Raw genomic sequence first — 23,354 nt, 5'->3', positions numbered from 1 at the left:
AACCCATGTGCATTAACTTGTCGCAATAATTTATTTCCTATTAGTAAATACTGTACCTGCTTGTTCCTTCATTTCCATGGGCTTCATTACGGTTGGTTGCAAAGATATATAGTAGCCAGTCCTCTGGCTGCTGCTACATTGCCACTTTCATTGTACACGCCCTGCCAGCTCCTCTGTAAAAGCTCTTCACCCTCTCTGAAGGCCCTCCCACTTGATTCTTTTTATTGGCTTGAAGGGCGGCTCTAGCAATTTGAATGGCAGGTGCTTGCTCCTATCCCATATGTCTGTCCCTCTTCGGTCCACCACTTTGCAGGCGAGAGTGAAAGCAGCTGCCGGTTTCTAAGATGCCTTGCAATTTTACCAAAGACAAACCTGTGAAGATGTCATCTTTTTAACGGGTTTTGTGCTAATTCAACTTGATCTTCTTATTATGTTACAATAATTTACGCAAATAGTTTTTTATTTTTTTCCTGTGTGCATTTCAATTTAACATTAGGGGAAAAAGATGGGGAGGAGAACTTCCTAAAGAGCGCAGCTTGTCCAAACAAATAACACTTTAATCTTGATATCTAGTTAACACCATCCTTAAAAACGTTCTGGCCTTCAAGCACATCATAATTCACCAAAGTTGAACACTGCTTCCAAAAAGAGAAAGAGGGAGAGAAACATTATAGTGCTATGCTGCTATCTTTTTGGTGTTCTCTTATTCTGCTATGTTCCATACATACTAATGTTGAAGCTTTTAACAGTTTTTTTCTTAATGTTTTTTGTCAGTCTGTAGATGAGCCCCCTTTCCTGTCGGTTGGTACAGATGTAAGTGCTAAATACAGAGGCGCTTTCTGTGAAGCCAAGATAAAGTCTGCAAAAAGGCTGGTCAAAGTTAAGGTAGGCTTCAAATTTAATTTTAAACTTTTTATTGTATCATTGATGTGCCACAAAAGATAAGTAATGGTTCTTCTTCAGATCCAATTTCAGACCTTTGAAAGCTTGAGTCAATAATTAGCCTGTGCTTTTGCTGAACATGTTTTTTACAGATGATTAAAATAAACCAAGTGTTAAATCATAGAAATCTGTATGAATAAATTTTGCAGGTTTTTGGTCTCTCCTAATATAGCCTTGCAAATCAGTCTGTTGTGCCAAGAATCATTCTGGATCCAGAGTTTTGCTATTAAACCGTATGATTCACCGCAGATTGGATTAGTATACAATATTATGTTTGGGTGAAAAGTCTGCAATTTGTCTTTAATGCAAATTGATTTGCAGATCCTTAGTGCTCACAAGGATAAGGAGGGAACTAAGGAACTGCATAATTCTCAGCATGAGCTCCCAGGCAGACTTCAAGGTGTAGTAGCTTGAATGGAACGCAATGACTGTTTGCTAATGACACTGTATATTGTGACATGTAAATAATTTATTCAGGAGGACAGATAGTCAGTAACTGGTGTGCTCCATTTAGTTATCCAGGTCCAGCCATTCAATGACTGCAACAACCATTGTATGCAATAAACTCATAACTGCTTCTTTTCTCTTACTGATTTTCAATTTCAAGCATGCTAGTCTAAAACTGGCCATACACTCCTCAAATTTCGATCAGTGTGTAGTAGGGATCGACCGATTATCGTCAAAGCTGATATATTGAGGGCCGATATGCACTTTTCCCGATATATCGGAATGGGCCCCGGTGGTTTCCAATAATGCCGATATTTCGGGAAAGTGCATGTACCCGAGTGATGCCTGCAGCTAGAGGCATAACCCCGGTACCGGCAGCCATAGCCGATGGTCGGCTGTCTAGTAATGACAACTGATAAGGCTGAGAAGTCGCTCGGCTGTCATTACAAGAAGTGGTAGGGGACGTCCCCCCCTCCTTCCCGCCGCCTTCCGTGGCTCGTGGAGACCCGGGCAACCAGCCTGCATGGCCGCCAAAGACCCGATCAAAGCCGCATTCGGCTCTGATCAGGTCTCCATGCAAAAGCCCGGAAGTGATGTCGCTCATGACATCACTTCCGGGTACTGTCTGGCGCCAGATTTAAAAAAATGACAGCATTCAAAACCGCCAAATTTGGCATTTTTGAATGCTTTCAAGTGCAGAGGAGGTGTTTGGGGTCTTTTAGACCCCCCAGATCCCTCCATAAAAGTACCGGTCAACAATTTTTTTTTTTTTTTAATGTACAAAAATATCGGCCGATACCGATATGCATGGGCCAAAATATCGGTATAGGCAACGAAAAACCAATATCGGTCGATCACTAGTGTGTAGCTTCTCCCTTTCGACAGAAGGTAAGTATTTAATTTACTTTTTTCAATGAAATTAACATTTTCATACAGTGACTTCAGCCAATCAGCTGCGGCCACGAATTAGTGTATTCTGACGACAGTGCGTACTGCTGTCAGAATACAATATCCTGGTGGGGGGGCTTCAAACTCACATAAACAAGGTGGATAGAGGATTTTTTTTTTCAGACCCCTGGCTAAACCGTGTATGGTATAATGTTACCAATTTTTACATTCAAAGGATTTTTTATTTCTGTGGTAAAAGTATCAACACATTGACAACATAAAGTCAGCCATCTGAACAGGGGGTACATAGATCCATAACAGAGAGGGAGCATGTCACATTCACTTCAAGATCCGCCATTGTAGAGGAAATATGGCTGACATTATTTCATTAAACAAAAAAAAAATAACACAAAATTGTAAAAGTTAAAAAAAAAAAAAAGAGGGTGGTGGTGGTGTTGAAAATAGAAGAGGAGAAAAAAAAAGAAATCTATCCAGCAATTAGAAAAATACCTAGGGTGTATAAGGGCTTTTAAAGTTGTGGTTTGGCACAGGAGTCAGGGATAGGGGCACACATATGTACAGTAAGTCACTCAAGGCTCCCAGGTCTGTTCAAACAAATTTTGTTTATCATTAATAATGCTGGCAACCTTTTCATAAATCCTTGTTTGTCGCCAAAAGGATACTGACGGTGTCTTGCATGTTCCTGCTACAGTACTTTTAGCTGCCAGTAGGATGAAGTAGTCCAAGCGTTTTATTGGGCATGGCAACCCTGGCTGCAGGTCATTAAGCAGTGCAAGATAGGGCTGCTGTGTGATAGGAGACTCAGTTAGCTTGTGGAGCATGGAGAACACCCTTTGCAAATAGTCCCTAATTTTGGGGCATTCACGCCAAATGTGGAGCATGGTACCGCGCAGCTTACAATCTCGGAAACGCTCTGCAGGAGGTTTCTGATACATTTTGTCTAGACGAGTAGGGACTAAATACCAATTAGTCAAGACCTTAAGACTAACCTCTATTTAAGATCCATTCAAAATGCCCTTAAAGGGAGCCTGGGGTCTGAAAAACCATGACCCCAGCTCCTCTTCCCAGTCAAGGTCTCTCTCCCAAGCCAGCGTATATTGTTGTTTGAGTTACAGTGAGCAGCGATTCCTACACCTTTGAGATACCACCCCTAGTACCTTGGTCTTTAGAGCACCATTTTTCACTTGCTGTCAGGAAGGGTAAATCTCCTGAAGGCCCAAGAGTCTAGCTATTTGATAAAAACAAAACCTTTCATATGGGGCCATCTCTAATTTAGCACAGCAATGGAAGAGGATGAGGGTACCCTGGGGAGTAAAACTGTGCCTGATGCAATACAGGCCATTGTCTGTCCACCATTTTAATGTTCTAAAATCCATACCTGGGGGGAAATCAGGGTTATGAAATGTGTGCTGAAGGGGTATATTTTGAGATCAGCAAGGGATTGGAGCGCATGCGATCCCATAGGGCAAATGAAAGAGATAGCGTGGGCGACTGTATTAAGTGAATTTCCTTAACATGGTAGTAAAGTCTTACATTTAAAAATCCGCTGACAGGCAGGCTTTTTATAACTGAAGAGACCCTAGAGGTCTTTTCTGTCATAATTGTCCACCACACCCCCCCCCCCCCATCCTGTCAGCAGGTAATGTGATCTGAGCTGCACATGCATAGCTCAGGCCACATTTATGGCCTGCTCTGTGTGCCGCAGTGTTGGGACTGCCGCACGCATGCGCAGGAGTGATGTCACTTTGGCCAGGCCAATCAAGCAACCGAAAATACAAAACCCGGAGGGAAGACTAGGTGTAGATGGAAGGGCCGGGCAGAGCCCTGGAAGCTTATCGCTGGAAGGCTGTGTGTGTTGCTACGTCTGTCATAATATACTAACATGCAGTGCATACTAGTAGGGATAGACCGATATGTTTTTTTCAGGGCCGATAACGATATTTTGGTCACAATGTATCGGTATGGGCCGATATTTTGTACATTTAAAGTTTTGAAAAATAAAGACAATTTTTGACACAAATCTGATACTGTTAATTTTTGTTTAATGCTTAATGGCTGGCTGGCTGGCACCCTGTGGTGGCTGGCTGGCACCCTGTGGTGGGTGGGTGGCTGGCTCGCTGGCGCCCTGTGGTGGGTGGCTGGCTGGCTGGCACCCTGTGGTGGGTGGCTGGCTGGCACCCTGTGGTGGGTGGGTGGGTGGCTGGCACCCTGTCTGTGGGTGGCTGGCTGTCTGGCACCATGTGGCGGTTGGCTGGCTGGCACCCTGTGGTGGGTGGGTGGCTGGCTGGCACAGAGGCTGTGGGTGGCTGGCTGTAACAGGGCCTGTGGGTGGCTGCCTGGCTGGTACAGTGCCTGTGGCTGACAGGTACAGGGCCTGTGGGTGGCTGGCTCGCTGGTACAGTGCCTGTGGCTGGCTGGCTGGTACGAGGCCTGTGGATGTGGGTGGCTGGCTGGCACCGGGCTGCTGTGGGTGGGTGTATGGCTGTGATACACTCCCGCAAGACTAGTCCTGACTCCAGACGAGACTGTCCAAGGCAAGGGAGGCGGCCTTAGAAGGCAGAATGATGTCACAAATATATCGGCAATATCGGCCAGTTCCGGGGCTGATACCGATATATAAGGGAAAGTGCATATCGGCCCCTGATATATCGGCCTTGCGATAATTGGTCTATCCCTACATACTAGTACATTATGACTTAAACCTTCAGGGGGACCATTTCTTTTATTTTGCTTTCGGGGCTTTACTTTTTAATTGTGAAGGACGGAATAGCCCGTCATCCCATCGAATCCGGTCTCACGTGATGTGAATAGACTACGGACAATTGCATTAATTGAGCTGCCTTATAGTAAGCCCAGAACTCAGGAACACCAAGTCCCCCTTTGTGTAGGTGTGAACAAAATTGTACATGCTTGTCTATGGCCTTCAGGGCCGCAAACTTCAAAATCTTGGTCTGAAAACTTATAGAAGATCTAACCTAGGAACGGCCACTGGCAACAACCAGGAGTTTAGGTCAAAGGGTAGTTTTGACCTTAAGTATTCTACTCAGCCACGAGATATCGTGTAGTGCCCTGCTGGATAGTAGGCGTTTCAGACGTCCAAAACAGGAAGGGTAATTTACCGCATATAATGTTAAATACAACGGGGGAAGGGTTGACTCCCAAAAACGGGAGAGCTTTATCATGCCATTGCAATTCAAAGGATTCATGAAGGCATGAGAACAAGGGCTCAGGGATATTAATGTTCATAGGCAAAGACTTCATTTTAATAACTCAGGGCCCAGAAATATTGCCAAAATTGCACAATGCCTCTGAGACGCCATACGGGATCTTGCTTCAGTCACTTAAGGAATTTCGGCATACAGCCTCATCTAATACTTCCAGGCATACCAAACTTCCTGTCGCAAGGGTGGATCAGCCACCCGAGCCACAGGGGCATGAAGTATTCGGCCTGTTGCCTGAAAGAACGAGGTTGCAGAAGAAAGGTCTGTCTAACAGGGTGATTGACACCATCTTAGCCAGCAGAAAACCAGTGACTAGAACCATCTGAAAAAGTGAGGAAAAAGTTTGTCTTCTGGTACGAGAGGGCTATTATGGAAATCTTAGATTTTTTGCAAGAAGGAGCGGACAAGGGCTTTTCTCATAACACTTTGAAAGTTCAAGAGGCAGCCCTATCTTCCAACCTAGATATTAGGCTGGTGGAAGACCCACTCATAAAAAAAACTCTGTCTCTCATAAGGAAAGCCACACCCATGATGTGCAGCAGAACGCCAATGTGGGACCTCGCCACGGTACGCAAGGGATTCCTCCTTGTACCCTTCGAACCACTGGAGGATAGTTCAGATAAATACCTTACACCAAAAACAGTACTCCTCCTGGTGGTGTTGGTATCAGCAAGAAAAGTCAGTGAAATTCAGACTCTGTCCATGATAAAACCTCACTGATAATTTTGTCAGATAAAATTATACTTACACTTGACCCTTTGTTGCTACTGAAAGTCTATTCAACGTTCCACAGAACTCAGGAGGTGGTTATTCCCTCCCTGATGAATTCTATGGATAGTAGGAAGAGATTCACTTCTGACCAGCTGGATGTAAGCAAGATCTTGATAGCTTACCTCGAAAGAACTAAGGTGTGGCGAAAAACAACCACGCTATTCATCCTTCATGCAGGAGTGAACAAAGGGAAGTCAGCTTCGAAAAGTATGATAGCCAGATGGATAAAGCTTGCTATTCTACAGCTTACTAAGCACTAAACCGCGCCCCGCCGAAAGGTGTCACAGCCCATTCAACCAGAGCTTGGGCATCGTCAAGTGCAGAAAGAGTTGGGGGAACACCGGAGCAGATCTGCAGGGCAGCGACATGGTCGCGTTTCAATACCTTTGCAAGGCCTTATCGTATCGACCAGCTGTCCAGCCAGGACCAGATTTTGGTTGCAAGGTGCTCCAGACTTTTTCCCCTCCCTAGTAAGTATTACTTGAGACATCCTCTCAGGTGCTGCCTTGGAAGACGATTAAACCGAGTTAGGTACCAGGTAACTCTTTTTTTCTAAACTTCTCTCGCCCTAAACTACATTATAAAAGGGGTTTTGAGGATTCATAGAGCTTACTGAGGGGTCCTTTGGTACTTTGATATTACTGAGTCTGAAGACATGACTGACCTTTTTTTATAATGGTGGACTAATGTGTTTCCTGTTTCAGGTGGAAGGAGCCGATCTCTCAGGTGCTGCCCTGGAAGACTTCTTAGAAAAAGAGTTACCAAGTACCTAACTGTTATTGGCCAGAATCTTCGTGAAAAGTTGTTCTAAAGGCAGTTTTTTTTTTTTTTTTATCTTAATGCATTCTATGCATTTAGCTAAAAAAACTTACTTGCAGCTACCCCCCTTAGCCCCCCTAATACTTACCTGTGCCCCATCTCAATCCAGAGATGTTGCACGAGAGTTTCAGCTGTCCGCCACTCCCTTATTGGCTGAGACAGCAACAGGCACAATTGGCTCCCGCTGCTGTCAGTCAGTGAGCCAATGAGGAGAGAGAGGGGGTGGGGCTGAGCCACGGCTTTGTGTCTTAATTGAGACACAGAGAAGTGGCTCCGCTTTGGTGCCCCCAGAGCAAGCTGATTGGCACTCGGCAACAGGGAGGGGCCAAGAGTGCCAGCAAGGGATCCTAGAAGTGGAGTATTTAGGCTACTTTGTGCAAAACCACTGCATAGAGCATGTAAGTATACAGGTGTTTCCCGGGTTACAAACATCTGACTTACAAACGACTCCTACTTACAGAGAGAGACAACCGGAAGTGAAGAGAAATCTAGCCCTAGGAAGGGAAATTCATTCCTGTAAGAGTTCTCATGGGAAAAATGTGTCTCCACTGAAGTTTTATCACCAATCCTTGTTTCCACAACAACCCAAAATTTTCAAAATCCAGTGACAGAAAGGGAGGTGAAATCTTATGAACAGGGGTACAGACAGCAAAGAACAATGGTACAGGGGTGTTAACCCTTCCCTGTGCTATCCAAAAAAACGTAAAAATGATTCTTTTGGCTGGGGCTACACTGTACCTGTTCCGACATACAAACAAATTCGACTTAGGAACAAACCTACAGTCCCTATCTTGTTTGTAACTCGGAGACCGCCTGTGCCATGTCTGCAAAAGATCCAAGGTTGAATAAAGAAAATATATCTTCTGTAAAATCTGCCATTGCACATGGAAGGCTTACTTAGCCTGGTGATAGGGCAGACATTTGTGCCCCAGGAAATACTCTGCTGTATGTATTTTGGCTTTTATTCAGTCTGGCATTGACCAGTTGTCGGGCCCTGATTATCATTAGGGGTCAGGTTACTGCTTTAACCATTTTTTTCCCAGCAACCTCTTACTTTGCAGTCCTTATTAAAGTGGAGTTCCACCCTAATTTTATACTTATCTCCATCTTCTCGCTCCGGGTCACCTGAAAAAGAAATGGATAATCGCATTTTTTTTACATACCTCGTAGCGAAGAAAATATACTTAACCTTACTTCCTTCTTCCTCCTTCCTCGGCCGCGGCCCGTCGTCACTTCCTGGCTCTGCAATGATTCCTGGGAGCTGAACGTCATAGCTCCCAGGAATCATTGCGCCTGCACCGGCCCCGACGTCAGTTCCGGGGCGCGCGCGTCATCCCCTTCTAAACAGCTTCTGGGCATGCCCAGAAGCTGTGGAGGGATGACGCGCGCGCACCGGAAGTGACGGCGGGGCCGGCGCAGGGCATCGAGGGACCAAAGAAGGCGGAAGAGGACGCAGAAGAGGATCTCGCTGGCTTCAAGCTGCCCACATCTGAGATGGCAGCGCTGGACAAGACGTTTTCAAGGTAAGTATTTGTCCTAACAGGTAAGTGCAACCCGGGACAGATCAGAGGCTAGCCATTGTGTAATGCACTAGCCCTGACTGTCCCGGGGGTATTTTTAAAAAAAAAAAATCCAGGGTGGAACTCCGCTTTAAAGACTTTTCTTCAGGGAGTTGCTCAAATAATTTCCCCAATTTGACCTCCTATATCACCTTGGAAACTGAACCTGGAATTATTTGTACTTTAGAGACCCCCCTTTAGAAATATACTGTACCTTGGGAGACATCACCTGTAAGGTTGCCTTCCTAGTGACCTTTGCATCTCTTAGGTGGGTTTCTGAGCTAGCAGCCCTTTTTTGTGATAAGCTTTTTCTTTTATTGCACAGGGACAAAGTGGTCCTAAGAACAAATTTTTCTGTTCTACCCAAGGCTGTATCTCCTTTCTACCTCGTTGTCCCTTCTTACTTGTGTCCTGTTCCAAAAAACGCCAAAGTAATTTCCCAACACTGCTCAGGTGTTGGGGCTCTCAGGGTCTACCTAGCAGTCGCAGCTTTTTTTTGCAATACGGAGCCCCCCTTTGCTCTCACTGCGGGCTCAGGTATAGGCAATCATGCCTTCTGCTCCACCATTGCCAGGTTGATTTACAACTTTATTTCCAGGGCCTATGCCTTTAGGGAAAGTGTTCTTCCTTTCCTATTGGATCTTACTCCACTAGGTTTGTGGTGTCTCTTGAGCTTTCCAACATCAAGCTTCTGTATCCTACATTTTCAAGGTCACCATCTGCTCCTTTCTTCACACTTTATCCAGGTTTTACCAGGTAGATGTTCAGGCCTCTGTTGATGCATGGTTTTCCCTCAAGGATCTTTAAGCTGTTATCTAAGGTGTTTTTGGGTTTCTTAACCCTTGTTTTTTCTGGTCTGTTGGCAGTCCTGTCTGTGATGTTGTTGTCCACCCCTTAGATTAATGCTTTAGGATGTCAAAGAGTCTATGAATACCAGACCTGTGCCCTGTGCTATGATTAGGATAAATTTATTTTTTTCCTTACTATTAGGTACAGTAAGGGAGTCAGGGCATTCTGTTACCCGTGGTCACTCTTGATTGCTTGCTAAAAAAAAAAAAAAAAAAAAAAATGGAGTCTTATGAAGTGGGTGGGGTTAAATGGATGTGGCCCTAGGAATGTTTTTTTGCCGGTGTCCAATCACCTGAAAGAAGCCAAGCATATATAATGCATGATCCATGGATACAAACCCTGTGTCCTGTACTCTACGCCAAGATAAGGAATTTGCAGCTGGCTTACCTTAAAATTCCTTTTCTATTTTGTTCATTGACGGACACAGCTTCATATCTTCATTGACAGTTGGGTTATGCTGCTCTTCCTAGGAGTAGGACACTAGGCGGAAAAGAGTTAACAAAGCTCGGCTGCTCCCCTAGAAAGTGCCAGGGGTATACTCCCACTTCCTGCTATAGGATCTCAGTTTTTTTTCTGCCTAGTCAGGAGTAAGGATCTAGGTCCTTGCTGGGATCTTTGGTCCTAGCATTTTGGACTTTTTTCCTTTTTGTGTTTTTTTTTTTTCCTTCTACAATCAAGTCTGTTCCTGTGAGAACTACAATCAACTGTCGGACTGGGTGACGCACTGGATATCCTAGATCCTTACGGTCCCCCCAGTCTGGCAGGCGAGCACGTGCAGACCGTAGCTCCGCGCTCGGTTGGCCACGACATAGCCCCACAGGACGGGGGCTGGCCGGCGAGTGAAACCCCCGCGTGAGGACGCACACGACCGGGTCGCTGCCTGAGTCGCAGCGTACCTCCTGGCTGAGGTGGCTGTGCTGGAAGTGTGGGGTGTGTGGGGAACTGAGGCTGGAAGGGGGGTGGGAGCGCCGTGCACCGGCTCCTTTTGTGGAACAGTGTGGATATGCCCTGGTGATGGGGTCCCTAGCCAGGCCCCCCTTGCTGCCTGAAATACCTGAGGTGGTCCTGGGGTTCAGTGAGCCATTTTCCCTTAGCTGAATGTATAGGAGCTCGGCAGACATTTTTTCGTAGTTTCCCAATGAAGTCTATGGGCGGCCATTTTCTTGTAGCCACAGAAGCGGTCCTCTACCTGCGACACGGCTGTTTCCTCTTCCTTTCTGAACAGTGTGGAGCAAGCAGCTTGGTGCTTCTCTCTCCCTGCAAGTGATGATAGTGAGTCCTTGGGGTTGTATGTGATTCCTCCTCCTGCTATAGCAGTGTGCTGGGACATGTAGTACCATCAGTATAGTGGTGGTGGTGCAATTTTACAGCGTTTTTTTTTTTTTCAAAAATTTTTGTGCAAACACTAGTGGTCCCCAGGTTTTTTCTATTTAGCCCTCAGAGCAAGTGTCACCGCCTGACCCACTCTGAGGCTGCAGGACCCTCTGAATCTCTGTCCGCCATGACGGCGGTCCTGCAGTCCCTGGTGTCAAGTGGATATGGCCCTACAGAAAAAACATGGTAAAAAGCATCCTCCGCTTTCACCTGCTTCCTCGGCATCCTCTGATTCTGAGGCTGACATGGTCGCCGCAGACGCGAGTAACCCCACAGGGTCTGCGTCCACGCACTTTGAGTGCTCAGACAGTGAGGATGAGTCCTCTTCCACTACATCTGTGCAAGAAAAGGCGCTGGTGGAGGCACTGATTGTTTCAGTGCGGGAAACTTTAAAAATGGAGGACACAGCTAATGCGTCGGCCGCGATGGTGCAATTTGGTACCCCCAGACACCGCAATTTGGTACCCGCAGACCTTCCTAGGTGACCAAGGTGTTCCCCTTTCCCGCCTTTTTTGACAAGGTTTTCGCTAGTCATTGGGGTTCCCCAAAACACGTTTGGGATACCTGAGCATTTCGCTAGGTGGTATCCTTTTGAGAAGTCCCTCTTAAAGACCGTCCCACCAGTGGTGAATTCTCAGGTTTCCAGGCTAAATAAGGCTACTTTTCTACCAGTGGAGGACACTCCGTCTTTAAAGGACCCTGTAGACAGGAAGGCCGAGTCTCTGGTCAGCTATCTTTTCACTGTGACCGGTTCTGTTTTTGAGACTGGTGTTCGCCATTACCTTGGTCTCTCAAATTAACGGAATGGGCAAGAGTTTTGGGCCAGGATTTGGAAGAGGGTCAACACCCCCCCTGTACTGGTGGAATTGGCGTGCCAGCTGATACAGGGGTTGCAGTGTATATCTGTGATGCCTCCCTGGACGCTGCCCCGTTAGCCTGCAGGGCGTCAGTGACTGCACTGACCCTTCGCCGCATGATTTGGCTGAAATGCTGGTTTGCGGACCAAGCTTCCAAAAAGGTGCTGAGAGATCTTCCCTTCGTGGGGGATCCTCTGTTCTGAGTTTTGATGGAAGAGATCATAAAAGGTCTCACGGGAGGTAAGAGCACCCTGCTTCCGCAGGTCACAAAAAGCAGAGAGCCTTGCTGCAAACATGGTTCTGTCTTCTCAGCCCACAAGCTGCCCTTTCGTGCTATAGGACAAGGGTGCAAAACTCTCCCATGCCTTCTTGTGGTTCCAAGAGACCCTGGGTTGGTAAGTCAAAAGCGGGTTCCGCTGGCCCCACAGATAAGTCCCCCTCTGCCTGAAGGGATGCCCTTACCCGTACATGGGGTTGGGGGACGTCTTAGTTTCTTTCCGGACCCATGGACCTCTTTTGTTCAAGACAAATGGGTTTACAAATTGACCTAGTCAGGTTAAAAAAGAAGAGTTTCAGTCCTTGCCTCCGGCAAGGTTTTTTCCTTCCAACCTGCACCTGTTCCTGGATCAGTTGCAGAGCCTTATGGAGGCGGTACATGATTTGCTCTCACAAGAGGTCATTGTACCAGTTCCAGAGTTGGAATATTTTCAGGGGTTTTACTCAAACCTTTCCACTGTTCCCAGAAAGGAGGGCAAGGTCCATCCAATCTTGGACCTCAAGCCCCTAAACCGCTTTGTGCGGGTTCAGAAATTCAGAATGGAGTCCATTCGCACTGTAGTGGCTTCTCTTCATCAAGGGGAATTTTTAGCCTCTATCGATATCAAGGGTGCTTACCTTCATATCCAAATTTATGTCGGGCATGATCGTTTCCTTAGCTTTGCCGCGGGCGAGAAGCGCATTTAATTTGTGGCGTTACCCTTTGGTCTTGCCTCAGCTCCTCGGGTGTTAACAAAAGTGTTGGCCCCGGTGCTTGCCTTGCTCAGACAGAGGGGGATTGTGGCACTGGGGTACCTGGACAATCTCATTCTGCGAGTAGAATCTCGTTCCGTCTTACAGGACGGCTTGGACATCACTGTGCGAATCTTACAAGAGTTCGGCTGGACGCTAAATTTTCAGAAATCAGCCCCGACCCCATCCAACAGGTTGGAGTACCTGGGTCTGACATTGGATTCAGCCTTAGGTCGTGTGTTTCTTCCGGAGGAGAAACTGAAAAAGTTGCAGCATGCGATTCAGCTCCTGTTGTCCAACCGCCGGTCATCTCTCAGGACTTGTTTGGAAGTGCTGGGGTTGATGGTCTCCACCTTCGAGGCGGTTCAGTTTGCTCAGTTTCACACCAGACCTCTGCAAAGGGAGATTCTGGCCAAATGGGGCAATAATCCTTGGTCCCTGGACAATCTGATCCGGTTGAGCCAGAGTGTGAGGAAACCCTTGCTGTGGTGGCAGGGTTTCAGAACTGGCTGCGTTGTCCTGTCGGTTGCCTTACCTGGTGGTTCACAGGGACAAGGTGGTTCTCCCAGTGCTGTATCCTGGCCTAGGCCAACAAGGCCCAGGCCTAGGGCGGCACTTTGCAGGGGGGCAGCAAAAAAAAAAAAAAAATATTTCATTATTTGTATAATGACTATGGACTTCCTATTTATTATACAAATAAGTGAAATAATCCTATAATTACAATCAGTGGCAGCAAACACAAGTCCAAATATCCTAAAAGAGTAATCTTACTAATCCCATGACATAAAGCTGTACTAATGGGCACTGATAAGGCTGCACTGATGACCACTGATGGGGCTGCACTGGTGACCACTGATTAGGCCACACTGATATGCTGCACTGATGGGCAGTAAAGAGGCGGCAATAAGGCTGCACTGATGAGGCTGAACTTATGGGAACTGATGAAGCTATGTTGATAGGCACTGACAGACTGTGGTTATGGTCTGTGGTTTACAGATGACAGGGTGGGTCATAAACAGGACAGGGTGTGGCCTTTACAGGAAGGGGTGGGTCATATTTAAATTGGGGGGTGCAGAAGTTTAGTCAGGCCTAGGGCAGCACAAAACCTAAATACACCACTGGGTTCTCCGTCCCTGTCAGTCATTCTTTTCTAAGGTCGTCTCATGCTTCCATTTGAATGCGGACATTGTGTTGCCTTTGCTGTGTCCTAAGCCAAAACACCCAAAAGAGATTTATTTATTTATTTATTTTTTAAAGGGGTTAGTGAGGTAAATGGCGCTGCCTTTTCAGTAGGTAATAAGGGGCACTATATGCAGATGTAAAAAACGGGATATTTCAAAGCCCTTCTCACATCACAATGAATACAAACAGTACGTATGAATAAATAAGTATTAAAGTGCAAGCAGTGCAATAAGAGTGTTGATTTGTGATGTGAACAGTAAATTAGTTGGTAGGTATAATGTGATGCCAATAAATATATATATAAATATCAATAAATATAAGGTGCTCAGTGGGAGGTGACAGATATATATTATGAATAATATCCCAAATATCTCAGCAAGTGGTCAGTGAATGTACCAGTAAATACAAGAAATAATATATTTCAGTAAGCACAGAGCTAGTGATGTTAAACCGAAAAGCTAGTGTGACCAATAAATATCTAATAAAGTGACGTAGTGATAATGGATTTCATATAAATTATATATAAAAGGCAAATGTATAAAGAACCACAAGTTTATTAAGTATAAAGTGAGTTGGTGTGGCCTCCCCCACTGTATTTGCCGAGACCTGTGCTACAGGGTGGTGAATAAGAGTGACTCAAAAATGTAATTAAATTCAGCAATATAAGTCCATCAAAGTGATAAATTGGTGAAATAAAATTCCAGAGAAAATTGATGGGTGAATCTCGGGGTGATCCAAATGGAAATAGAACGTGTTCCCCTCTCAATTCTGCCCGCACTCACCGGAGCTCAATACCCCTGCAGGGATAACCAGCGTGATGTTTTAGGGGGTTCCCTTCTGCCAGACAGGGCCCGGGTACTGGTGGCTTCAATGGTTCTATTGGATCATCTCTCCCGTAGGTTTAATGTACTCCATATGATCGATACAACCTCAGCATCCCATCAAATGTTTGCGGCAATTTCCAGATCATATATAAGAAGAAGAGCCTCATATAGTGAAGTATTGTAAAGATTCTGAGTTTATTAGGTAAAAAAACATTACTCGCATAAAAAGCAGGTAAGCGTGCATACATTGGTAAAGGGACCGCAACTTCCTCGTTCGCGGTATACTCCTTCGCACCGGATGTGCGTTCCAAGGTAGCGGAAATGACGGGATTACGCTCTACGCGTTTCGTCAGAGTGACATCATCAGGAGCTGCTCCGAGATTCACCCATCAATTTTTTCTCTGGAATTTTATTTAACCAATTTATCACTTTGATGGACTTGTATTGCTGAATTTAATTAAATTTTTGAGTCACTCTTATTCACCTTATTGGCCACCCTGTAAAGCAGGTCTCTGCAAATACATTGGGGGAGGCCGCACCAACTCCCTTTATACTTAATAAACTTGTGGTTCTTTATATATTTGCCTTTTACATATAATTTATATGAAATCCATTATCACTACCTCACTTTATTAGATATTTATTGGTCACACTAGCTTTCTGTTTAATATCCCTAGTTCTGTGCTTACTCACATACCGTATATTGTTTCTCGTATTTACTGGTACATTCACTGACCACTTGCTGAGATATTTGGGATATTATTTATTTATAATATACATCTGTCACCTCCCACTGAGCACCTTATATTTATTCATATATATATATATATATATATATATTGGCATCACATTATACCTACCAACTAATTTACTGTTCACATCACAAATCAACACTCTTATTGCACTGTTTGCACTTTTTTAATACTTCTTTATTCATACGTATTGTTAGTATTCATTGTGATGTGAGAAGGGCTTTGAAATATCCCGTTTTTGAATATCCCGTTTTTTAAGCCTGCATATAGTGCCCCTTATTACCTACTGAAAGGCAGCGCCATTTACCTCATTAACCCTTTTAAGCACTACTGAATACAATCCATTGGATCGTATTTTGAGGGAGGCTGCAGCCTTTAGTTATTCCACAGCGCGTATTTCCTAAACCCCTTGAACCCAAAAGAGATTGCCTTACATTCCCTAGATGTGGTTTGAGCGATCAGGGTGTAGCATCCTGGAGTTTATTCACAAATCAGATTCCTTATTTGTCCTTACGGATGGTTCTCGTAAGGAGCAAGCAGCATCTGCTGCCACCATTTCCAGATCGATTAGGTAGACGGTGGTGCAGGCCTATTCCATTAAGGTTCCTCCTTTCCCTGTTAAGGCACATTCTAAGAGGGCGAAAGTTTGCAAGGCAGCCACCTGGTCATCTGTACATACATTCACCAAGTTATAAAAGGTGAATATCCTGTCATCTGCGGATGCTGCTTTTGGCCGAAAAGTCTAGCTGTTGCAGAGGCTGCGGCCTCCTGAGGGTGTATTTTCTTTTTTTTTTTTTTTTTTCAGGTAAATGAGCTCCAGTTGTTCCTGGTTGGGCTTTTTGGTTACTTGGTTGGCTATGTTTAGCGCTTTTACTATTTAGTTTTTTCTGTTTCCCACCCCCTCATGATGACACTGCTCTGGGGCTTCCCAACTGTCAATGAAGATATGATGCTGTGTCCGTCAATAAACGAAAGAGAGAACTGGATTTTTGTCTTACCGTAAAATCCTTTTCTCTGTTCATCGACGGACACAGCACCCCTCTGTGGAGTTGGTTAATGTGTTCTTCTGACACTGCTTGTTACAAAACTGAGGTCCTATAGCAGGAAGTAGGAGTATACCCCCTGGGACTCTCTAAGGGCATAGCTGAGCTTTAACTATTTTCTGCCTAGTGTCCTACTCCTAGGAAGAGCAGCATAACCCAACTGTCAAAGAAGATATAAAGCTGTGTCTGTCAATGAACTCCAGAGAAAAGGATTTTACGGTAAGATAGAAATCCAGTTTTTTATGTAAAGATTCAGGAGGTGTTTTGGGTCACATCTACAGGCTAACTTGGCCAAGGATTGATAGTCTGTGAACAGCTGGCTCCCACTAAAATAGACAGCCATCCCTTTCACTACCTTTCCTTATCAAGCTAGATTTAATAATTTCTTCTATCTTCTATCACACCGTATAGACCCCTCTCTCTTGTATGTGATTATGATACTATAAAGCTTTTGAAATGCTTTGTTATCTTGCCTTTTTTTTCTGCACTTTTTCACCTGATATTTAAAAAACTTTTTTTCAGTCCAACCATGGAGCATATGCTCGATGTACCCTGACCTTTAGCATTGGTCTTAGATTATGCTAGGACCACTGGGTCATCCCCATCCCAACAATGTTGTCTATCTGATCTTAAAATTCTCGCTTTAAAAGTCATTGCCTTGATGGTTATGATGGATAAGGGAAATTTCTCTTTCGTTCATTGACGGACACAGCCCCCTACAAGAGTAGGACACTAGGCAGAAAAAATCTGGCTACGCCTATGGGCAGTCCCAGAAGGTATACTCCCTCTCCCTGTTATAGTTTTTTCCTGCCTAGTCAGGAGTAAGGACCTAGTTTCTTGCTGGGATGTCTGGTCTGACAAAATGTTTTTTTTTACACAGATTTTTTTTCTCCTGGTTTTTCCTGTGAGATCTACAATCAACTGCCGGACTGGGTGACGGGTTGGATAATCTAGATCCAGTAGTCACCCCAGTCTGGCCAGCAAGCGTGCGCAGACCTGAACTCTACACTAGGTCATCCGTGACAATGCCCAACCTCGCGAGGTCGCATATCACAGGGTCTCGGCCCGAGTCGCAGTGTTCCTCCTGGCCGACAGGCCCCCCCCCCGTTTCAATGTCAAGTCGTTCTATTTGAAACCATGCCCGCCTGGTTAACTGTCTCCCTTCTCCCCCTGAAGGGTTTTGGGGTGGACTTGGGCCCCTCCATGGGAGGGTTGGACCCCTGGGTTCCCCTCCTTTCTGTTAGGCACCCCCCTCACCTGTCCCCTCACCCCTCTAATAATGCTGAGGCTGTAAGGGTGGTCTGGTACACCTCTCGGGTTTGGGGGCAGAGTGCTATGCTGGCGATGGGGGGGGGGGGGGGGGCGGGGGGGTGCACCAGACGATCGGCTGTGTGGGGGGGGGGAGTTGTAACTGGTGGGGGCCCGGGCCAGGGCCCTCTGTCCTGAGGCCTAGGGATCCCTCATGGTGGTGCCAATTTCTTGTAGCCTTTGTGCTGCAATGCTCAGCGGCCATGTTTGTCTAGTCCGGCCATTTTGCGGTGGTTTGCCATAGAAAACAGCGGCGGCCATGACAGTGAAGCCCTATGGGCGGTGATTTTGGCGGTGGGAGCCCCTCCTCATCCCCTGGTGCTGACTCCTGGATCCTTTCCTTTCTGGATCGCCTTACGTACAGTGCAGATTCTCCTGGTGGTTGCGGTGCCTGGTTTCTGCAGGGTGGTGAGTCTGGTGGGGTCCTCTCCCTTTTTGCTGAGGATTGATTGGGGCTCTGTGACTGGCAACCAGGTGTGCTGCCAGAGCGGTGGGGGTGTCCCTTAGTAGTGCTTTACACTTTTTTCGTGGGCTTCACCTGGTGACCCTGCCTTTACTGAGCTGGCGGACCCGCTGGTCCAGGGGCTGCAGGTTATCTGTGATGCCTCTTTTGGATGCTGCACCCCTAGTGGCTCGCCTCTCTGTTTCAACAGTGGTCCCTCAGCGTGTCTTTTGGCTCAAATGCTGTTCTGCGGACCAGACTTCTAAAAAGGCCTTGACTGATCTTCCCATTTAAGGAGATCGCCTGTTGGTGCTACCCTGGATGACATCATTAAAGGTCTCACAGGGGGGGAAAAGTACCCTTCTAACACAGACTACTAAGGCAAGGTCCCTCGTCGTAGACGTGGGCCCTCCTTCTCGGCTCATAAGAAGTTTTCAACTAACAAGTGGTCGAAGCCCTTCAGGGCTGCCTTTGGAGGATCCAATCGAACTTGGTCTGGCAAATCAAGAGCGGGCTTCTCCAGACCCGAGGACAAGGCCCCTTCAGCTTGAAGATGCGCCTTCACCCGTATCTGGGTTGGGGGGGGGGGGGCATCTTCGTTGGTTCCCGGACCCGTGGACTTCCCGGTTCAAGACAAGTGGGTTCACAAAGTCATACGGTTTGGCTACAAGATCGAATCTGGTTCTTACCCTACGGAAAGGTTCTTTCACTCCAACGTGCGACTGTTCCCAGTCTGCTTGCAGGCTCTCTTTGGGGCGGTGCAAGTCCTTTTACTTCAAGGGGTGATTGTCCCGGCTCCGACTTTGGGACTTTTGCAAGGGTTTTACTCAAACCTGTATACAGTCCCCAGAAAGGACGGCAAGGTGTGCCCAATTCTGGACCTCAAGGTGCTACACTGCTTGTGCAGGTGCAGAAGTTCAGAATGGAGTCTTTTCGCATGGTGGTTGCTTCCCTGCATCAGAGGGTTTTTCTTGCCTCCATCGACATCAAGGATGCTTACCTTCACATTCCAATGTGCGTCGGTCACCAGCGCTTCTTCCGCTTTGACGTGGTAGAGGAGCATTATCCGTTTGGGGTGTTACCCTTTGGTCTCACCTCCACTCCTCGGGTATTCAGGAAAGTGTTGGCCCCAGTGCTAGCATTGTTACTTCAGCAGGGGATTGCAGTCCTGGGTTACTTGGATGACCTTCTTCTGCAAGCAGAGTCTCTTACTGCGCTGGTAGAAATCCTGGAGAGGTCCATACAGACCCTGAGGAAGTTCGACTGGATTCTGAATTTTTTAGAAGTCTGCCTTGGTTTCCTCCACAAAACTTTACTTTTGGGGTCTGACTCTGGACTCTGCCTTAGCCAGAATACTCCTTCCTCTGGACAAACTCCAGAAACTGCAGACTGCAACTCACCTCCTGCTGTGCAGCAGATGATTATTCCTCCAGACTTGCATATGAGTGGAGGGCCTGATGATGTCTACCTTCAAAGCGGTCTTGTTTGCACGGTTCCATACGAGGTTCCCGCAAGGGTGATTCTGATCCTCTGGCGGATGCCACAAACGTGCTGGTGGCCCCGTGGGGTCAGTATCATCTGATTTACGCCTTCCATCCTCTAAAGCTTCTGCAAAGCCTTTTTCGCAGGATCAAGGCAGAAGGGATTCCGGTCAACTAAGTCGCCCTGGACTGGCCTCCCCAGGCTTGGTACGTCTGTTCACCAATGTTCCTTGGAAGCTTCCTCTCAGGGAGGATCTGCTGTCCCAAGGGCCAATCTACCACCCTGCTTTACAGTCACTGGCTTTAACAGCTTGGCTGTTGAAAGCCAGGTACTGAATAATAGAAGTTGGTCTGAATCGGTGAATCAAACACTGTTTAAAGCAAGGAAATCTACTTCTAGAAAGATCTTCCATCGTACGTGGAAGATGTACATCACGTGGTGTGGATCCCTTGGGGTTTATCCTTGGTCTATCTCAGTGGCTTGGCTCTTTACCTTCCTTCACGGGGGGGGGTTGAACAGAAATTGGCCTTCAGTACCATCAAAGGCCAGGTGTCGGCTTTGGGGGTCTTTCAATGACCCTTAGTCACACATTCACTGGTACGTACCTTTTTCAGGGTGTTCGCCATTTGGTTCCTCCAGTGTAGTCATGTTGCCGCCTTGGGACCTCAATTTGGTGCTTTCGGTCCTCCAGAAGTTTACCGTTGAGATTCTTCGGGAAATTCCCTTATTTACAGAATGAAGACATTGTGTTGACTGCGTTATCCTGTCATTCACCTTACTTGGTGATTCATAGAGATGAGGTGGTTCTTCACCTCTGTCCGTCATTCCTTCCAGAGGTTGTCTGATTTCCATTTGAATGAAGACATTGTGTTGCCTTCCCTGTGTCCCAGGCCTAAACATCCAAAGGAAATTGCCTTGCATGCCTTGGATTTAGTTCGGGCAATTAGGATGTACCTGGCAGCTATGAAGTCTTTTAGGAAGTCAGACTCGCTATTTGTGCTTACAGATGGGTCTCGGACAGGGTTGTCCGCTTCCTCTGTGACCATTCCCAGTTAGATCAGACAGACCTGATTCAGGCCTATTCCCTCAGTGGTCATGTTCCTCCTTTCCCTATCAAGGCGGACTCTATTTGGACGCTCAATGCCTCCTGGGCCTTCCGTCATCAGGCGTCAGTGACGCAGGTTTGCAAGGCGGCCACCTGGTCTGGTCATCTGTGCACACTTTCACAAAGTTCTATAAAGTGGATATGTTGGCATCTGTGGATGCCTCTTTTGGCTGCAAGGTTTTGCAGGCTGCTCTTTAGAGGACTTTGTCCTCTTTGAGGGTGTATTGTGTTTTTTTTTTTTTTTTTAGGTGGGCTCCAGTTGTTTTGGTTGAGACCCAGTTGACTGGTTGGCTACTGTTTTTAGCCTTGGGAATTTTTTGCTGTTCCCACCCCTCGTGTTTAGTCCAGTGGTTAACAAGATCAGGAGCTGTGTCCGTCAATGAACGAAAGCGAAAATGGGATTTTTGACTTACCGTAAAATCCATTTCTCTGATGTTCATTTACGGACACAGCTCCTGATCTTCTTAACCATGGGTCAAAGCAATTGGTTTGTCATTCAGGAGAGCAACTTTCAGATCAGGAATTAAAGTGGTAGTAAAAAAAAAACAAACCCCGGGAGGCAAATTTATAATTGCATGCTAGCACATTATGAAAAACGTACTTTTAAATGTAGCCCTCAATCAGTGCGCTGTCACTGCTGATAGGGCTTCCATCTCCACCTGGTCTTCCTTCCGGTTTGACGGGCTCCGGTCTTTGATTGGACGAGCCGCAGTGGCGCCACTCCCACGCATGCTTGCCAGTGTTCACTGCACAGGATTCTGAAGGAACAGCATGGGTATGCATCGGTGACGTCACTGGCAGCTTCACAAGTAAATATCTCTTAAACGGCGCATATATAGGAGATGGGCTTACCTATAGGTAAAACTCAACCACTTTAAGGGGGTGCCAAAGCATGTTGAAAGAATCACAATTTTATCAGACCAGAAAGAATGCAGTACAGACCACTCACACCAAATGTGTGTGCACTCCCCATGCATTACAGCCATAAAAACATTGTAGGGAGTACTGTAAAATAAATTTGGCAATCCTGGCAGGGGACCAGGAATTATCTGGTGAGCACCTTTATAGTTTGTCTCTAGAGCAGCTGTATTCAGTAAGGAAGATTTAGTTGCCTGTCAATTGTATGACTAGTCGGCTGGATCTAGGTTAATGCTAAGGTCTTATTCCCATTTACGAACCTAATTTGGGGTTTCGGCGTTGCAGATTCTAAGAGTTACACGTAGAGTTCAGAAATTAGCCCCCGCGGAAAATGCGATTCAGGTCAAATTGTAGTAAATTCAGGCTGTGCTGCCACTCTCAACGGGTCGTGGTAACCCAAAGAAGATACTGGAAAAGAGAAATGGACAGAGGGCGCACCAACCTAGCGCATTATCTTTATAACAATTTATTGTAATAGACATGTATACACATTATACTCACAAAACGATTATAAAACACGGGCAATAAGCAATGAGGGACCACCAGGGGTCTCCACTGGGCATCCTCAGCTGCCGCAGGCCGTGGAAGGATGTAGACCTCCAAAAAACCGCTTACGCGTTTCGGGGTGTTCCCCCTTTATCAGAGCTAGTTGGGGGAATGAGTGATAGGGCTTTTGTATATTCCAAAAGGTCACATGATCAAGTCCCAAAGCTCCACCCTTTGTGGGTGGGTCAAGAACAATATAAATGTAAAGAAGTATATTACTAATGACCATAAAAGCATAAGCATATTATTACTCTGTGTTTACTCTGTGCTGATTATCTGAAAAGCTGCTGGACATTGTAGCAGGTTTATGCAGGGTATGTTTAAAATATGTTTAAAGCATATTGTTACTCTATGATCTTACCCTGTGCTGAGTATCTGAAAGGTTTCAGCTGTGGCAAACATTATTCAGCCTAAACTTCTCTCTTTCCCCATTTGTTTGGTTTAGTCCTGGCGCATAAGCGTTTGCATGGTAGCCTCTGCTGCATCGCGTGCCGCATGTCTATGGTGTTTGCCTATTAGCACGCATGCGGGAAAAATCTGCTTTCAAATATAGACGTTTGCCACGTGGTGAGCGCTGCTAACGTGGTTTGGCGCGAACGCCACGCATGCATAAAAGGGCACGTTCTGCAAGGAACGGTTTCCAACACACTAGTCTCTGCAGGCTGAAAGGGGACACAGAGCAGCAGCAGCTGGGTTGCGTGAGTCACTGTGGGTGTATGTTACTGGCACTAATAGGTCCTGTATCTTTGGTAAATCTGTGTTATGTGCATTAGGCTGTATTAGGCTGTATAAGCTTAGCACAGACCTTGAGTACACTTTAAAGGTAGTACCTCAAGTTTGTCTTGCTATAAAGCAATGTCTGCCCGAAAAAGGGCTGGAGGGAGCACAGTTGGAAAAGGCACTGTGGTGCCACCCTCAGGCCCTGAAGGCCCTAGTCGTACTTCCACTGTGTCTACTCCTCCTGGTAGGCCAGAGGCAAATAGCCAAACTGAGCCA

At 46.3% G+C, this 23,354-nt stretch overlaps 1 protein-coding gene across 1 annotated transcript in view; it reads left to right on the top strand.

Annotated features, from left to right (window-relative positions):
• The window catches only part of ARID4B (AT-rich interaction domain 4B), a gene marked incomplete at its 3' end in the record, with an annotated part of 1,242,797 nt that overhangs the window by 185,361 nt on the left and 1,034,082 nt on the right, over positions 1–23,354 (top strand). The window contains 1 exon segment of the mRNA XM_082250934.1: positions 775–885. Coding sequence (XP_082107060.1) covers positions 775–885 — 111 coding nt within the window.

This window comes from Pelophylax lessonae, assembly GCF_965119305.1.
Source record: "Pelophylax lessonae genome assembly, chromosome: 3".
Lineage (NCBI taxonomy): Eukaryota > Metazoa > Chordata > Amphibia > Anura > Ranidae > Pelophylax > Pelophylax lessonae.
Note: the sequence above shows the minus strand (reverse complement) of the source record. Positions and strands in the feature narration are given on the sequence as shown.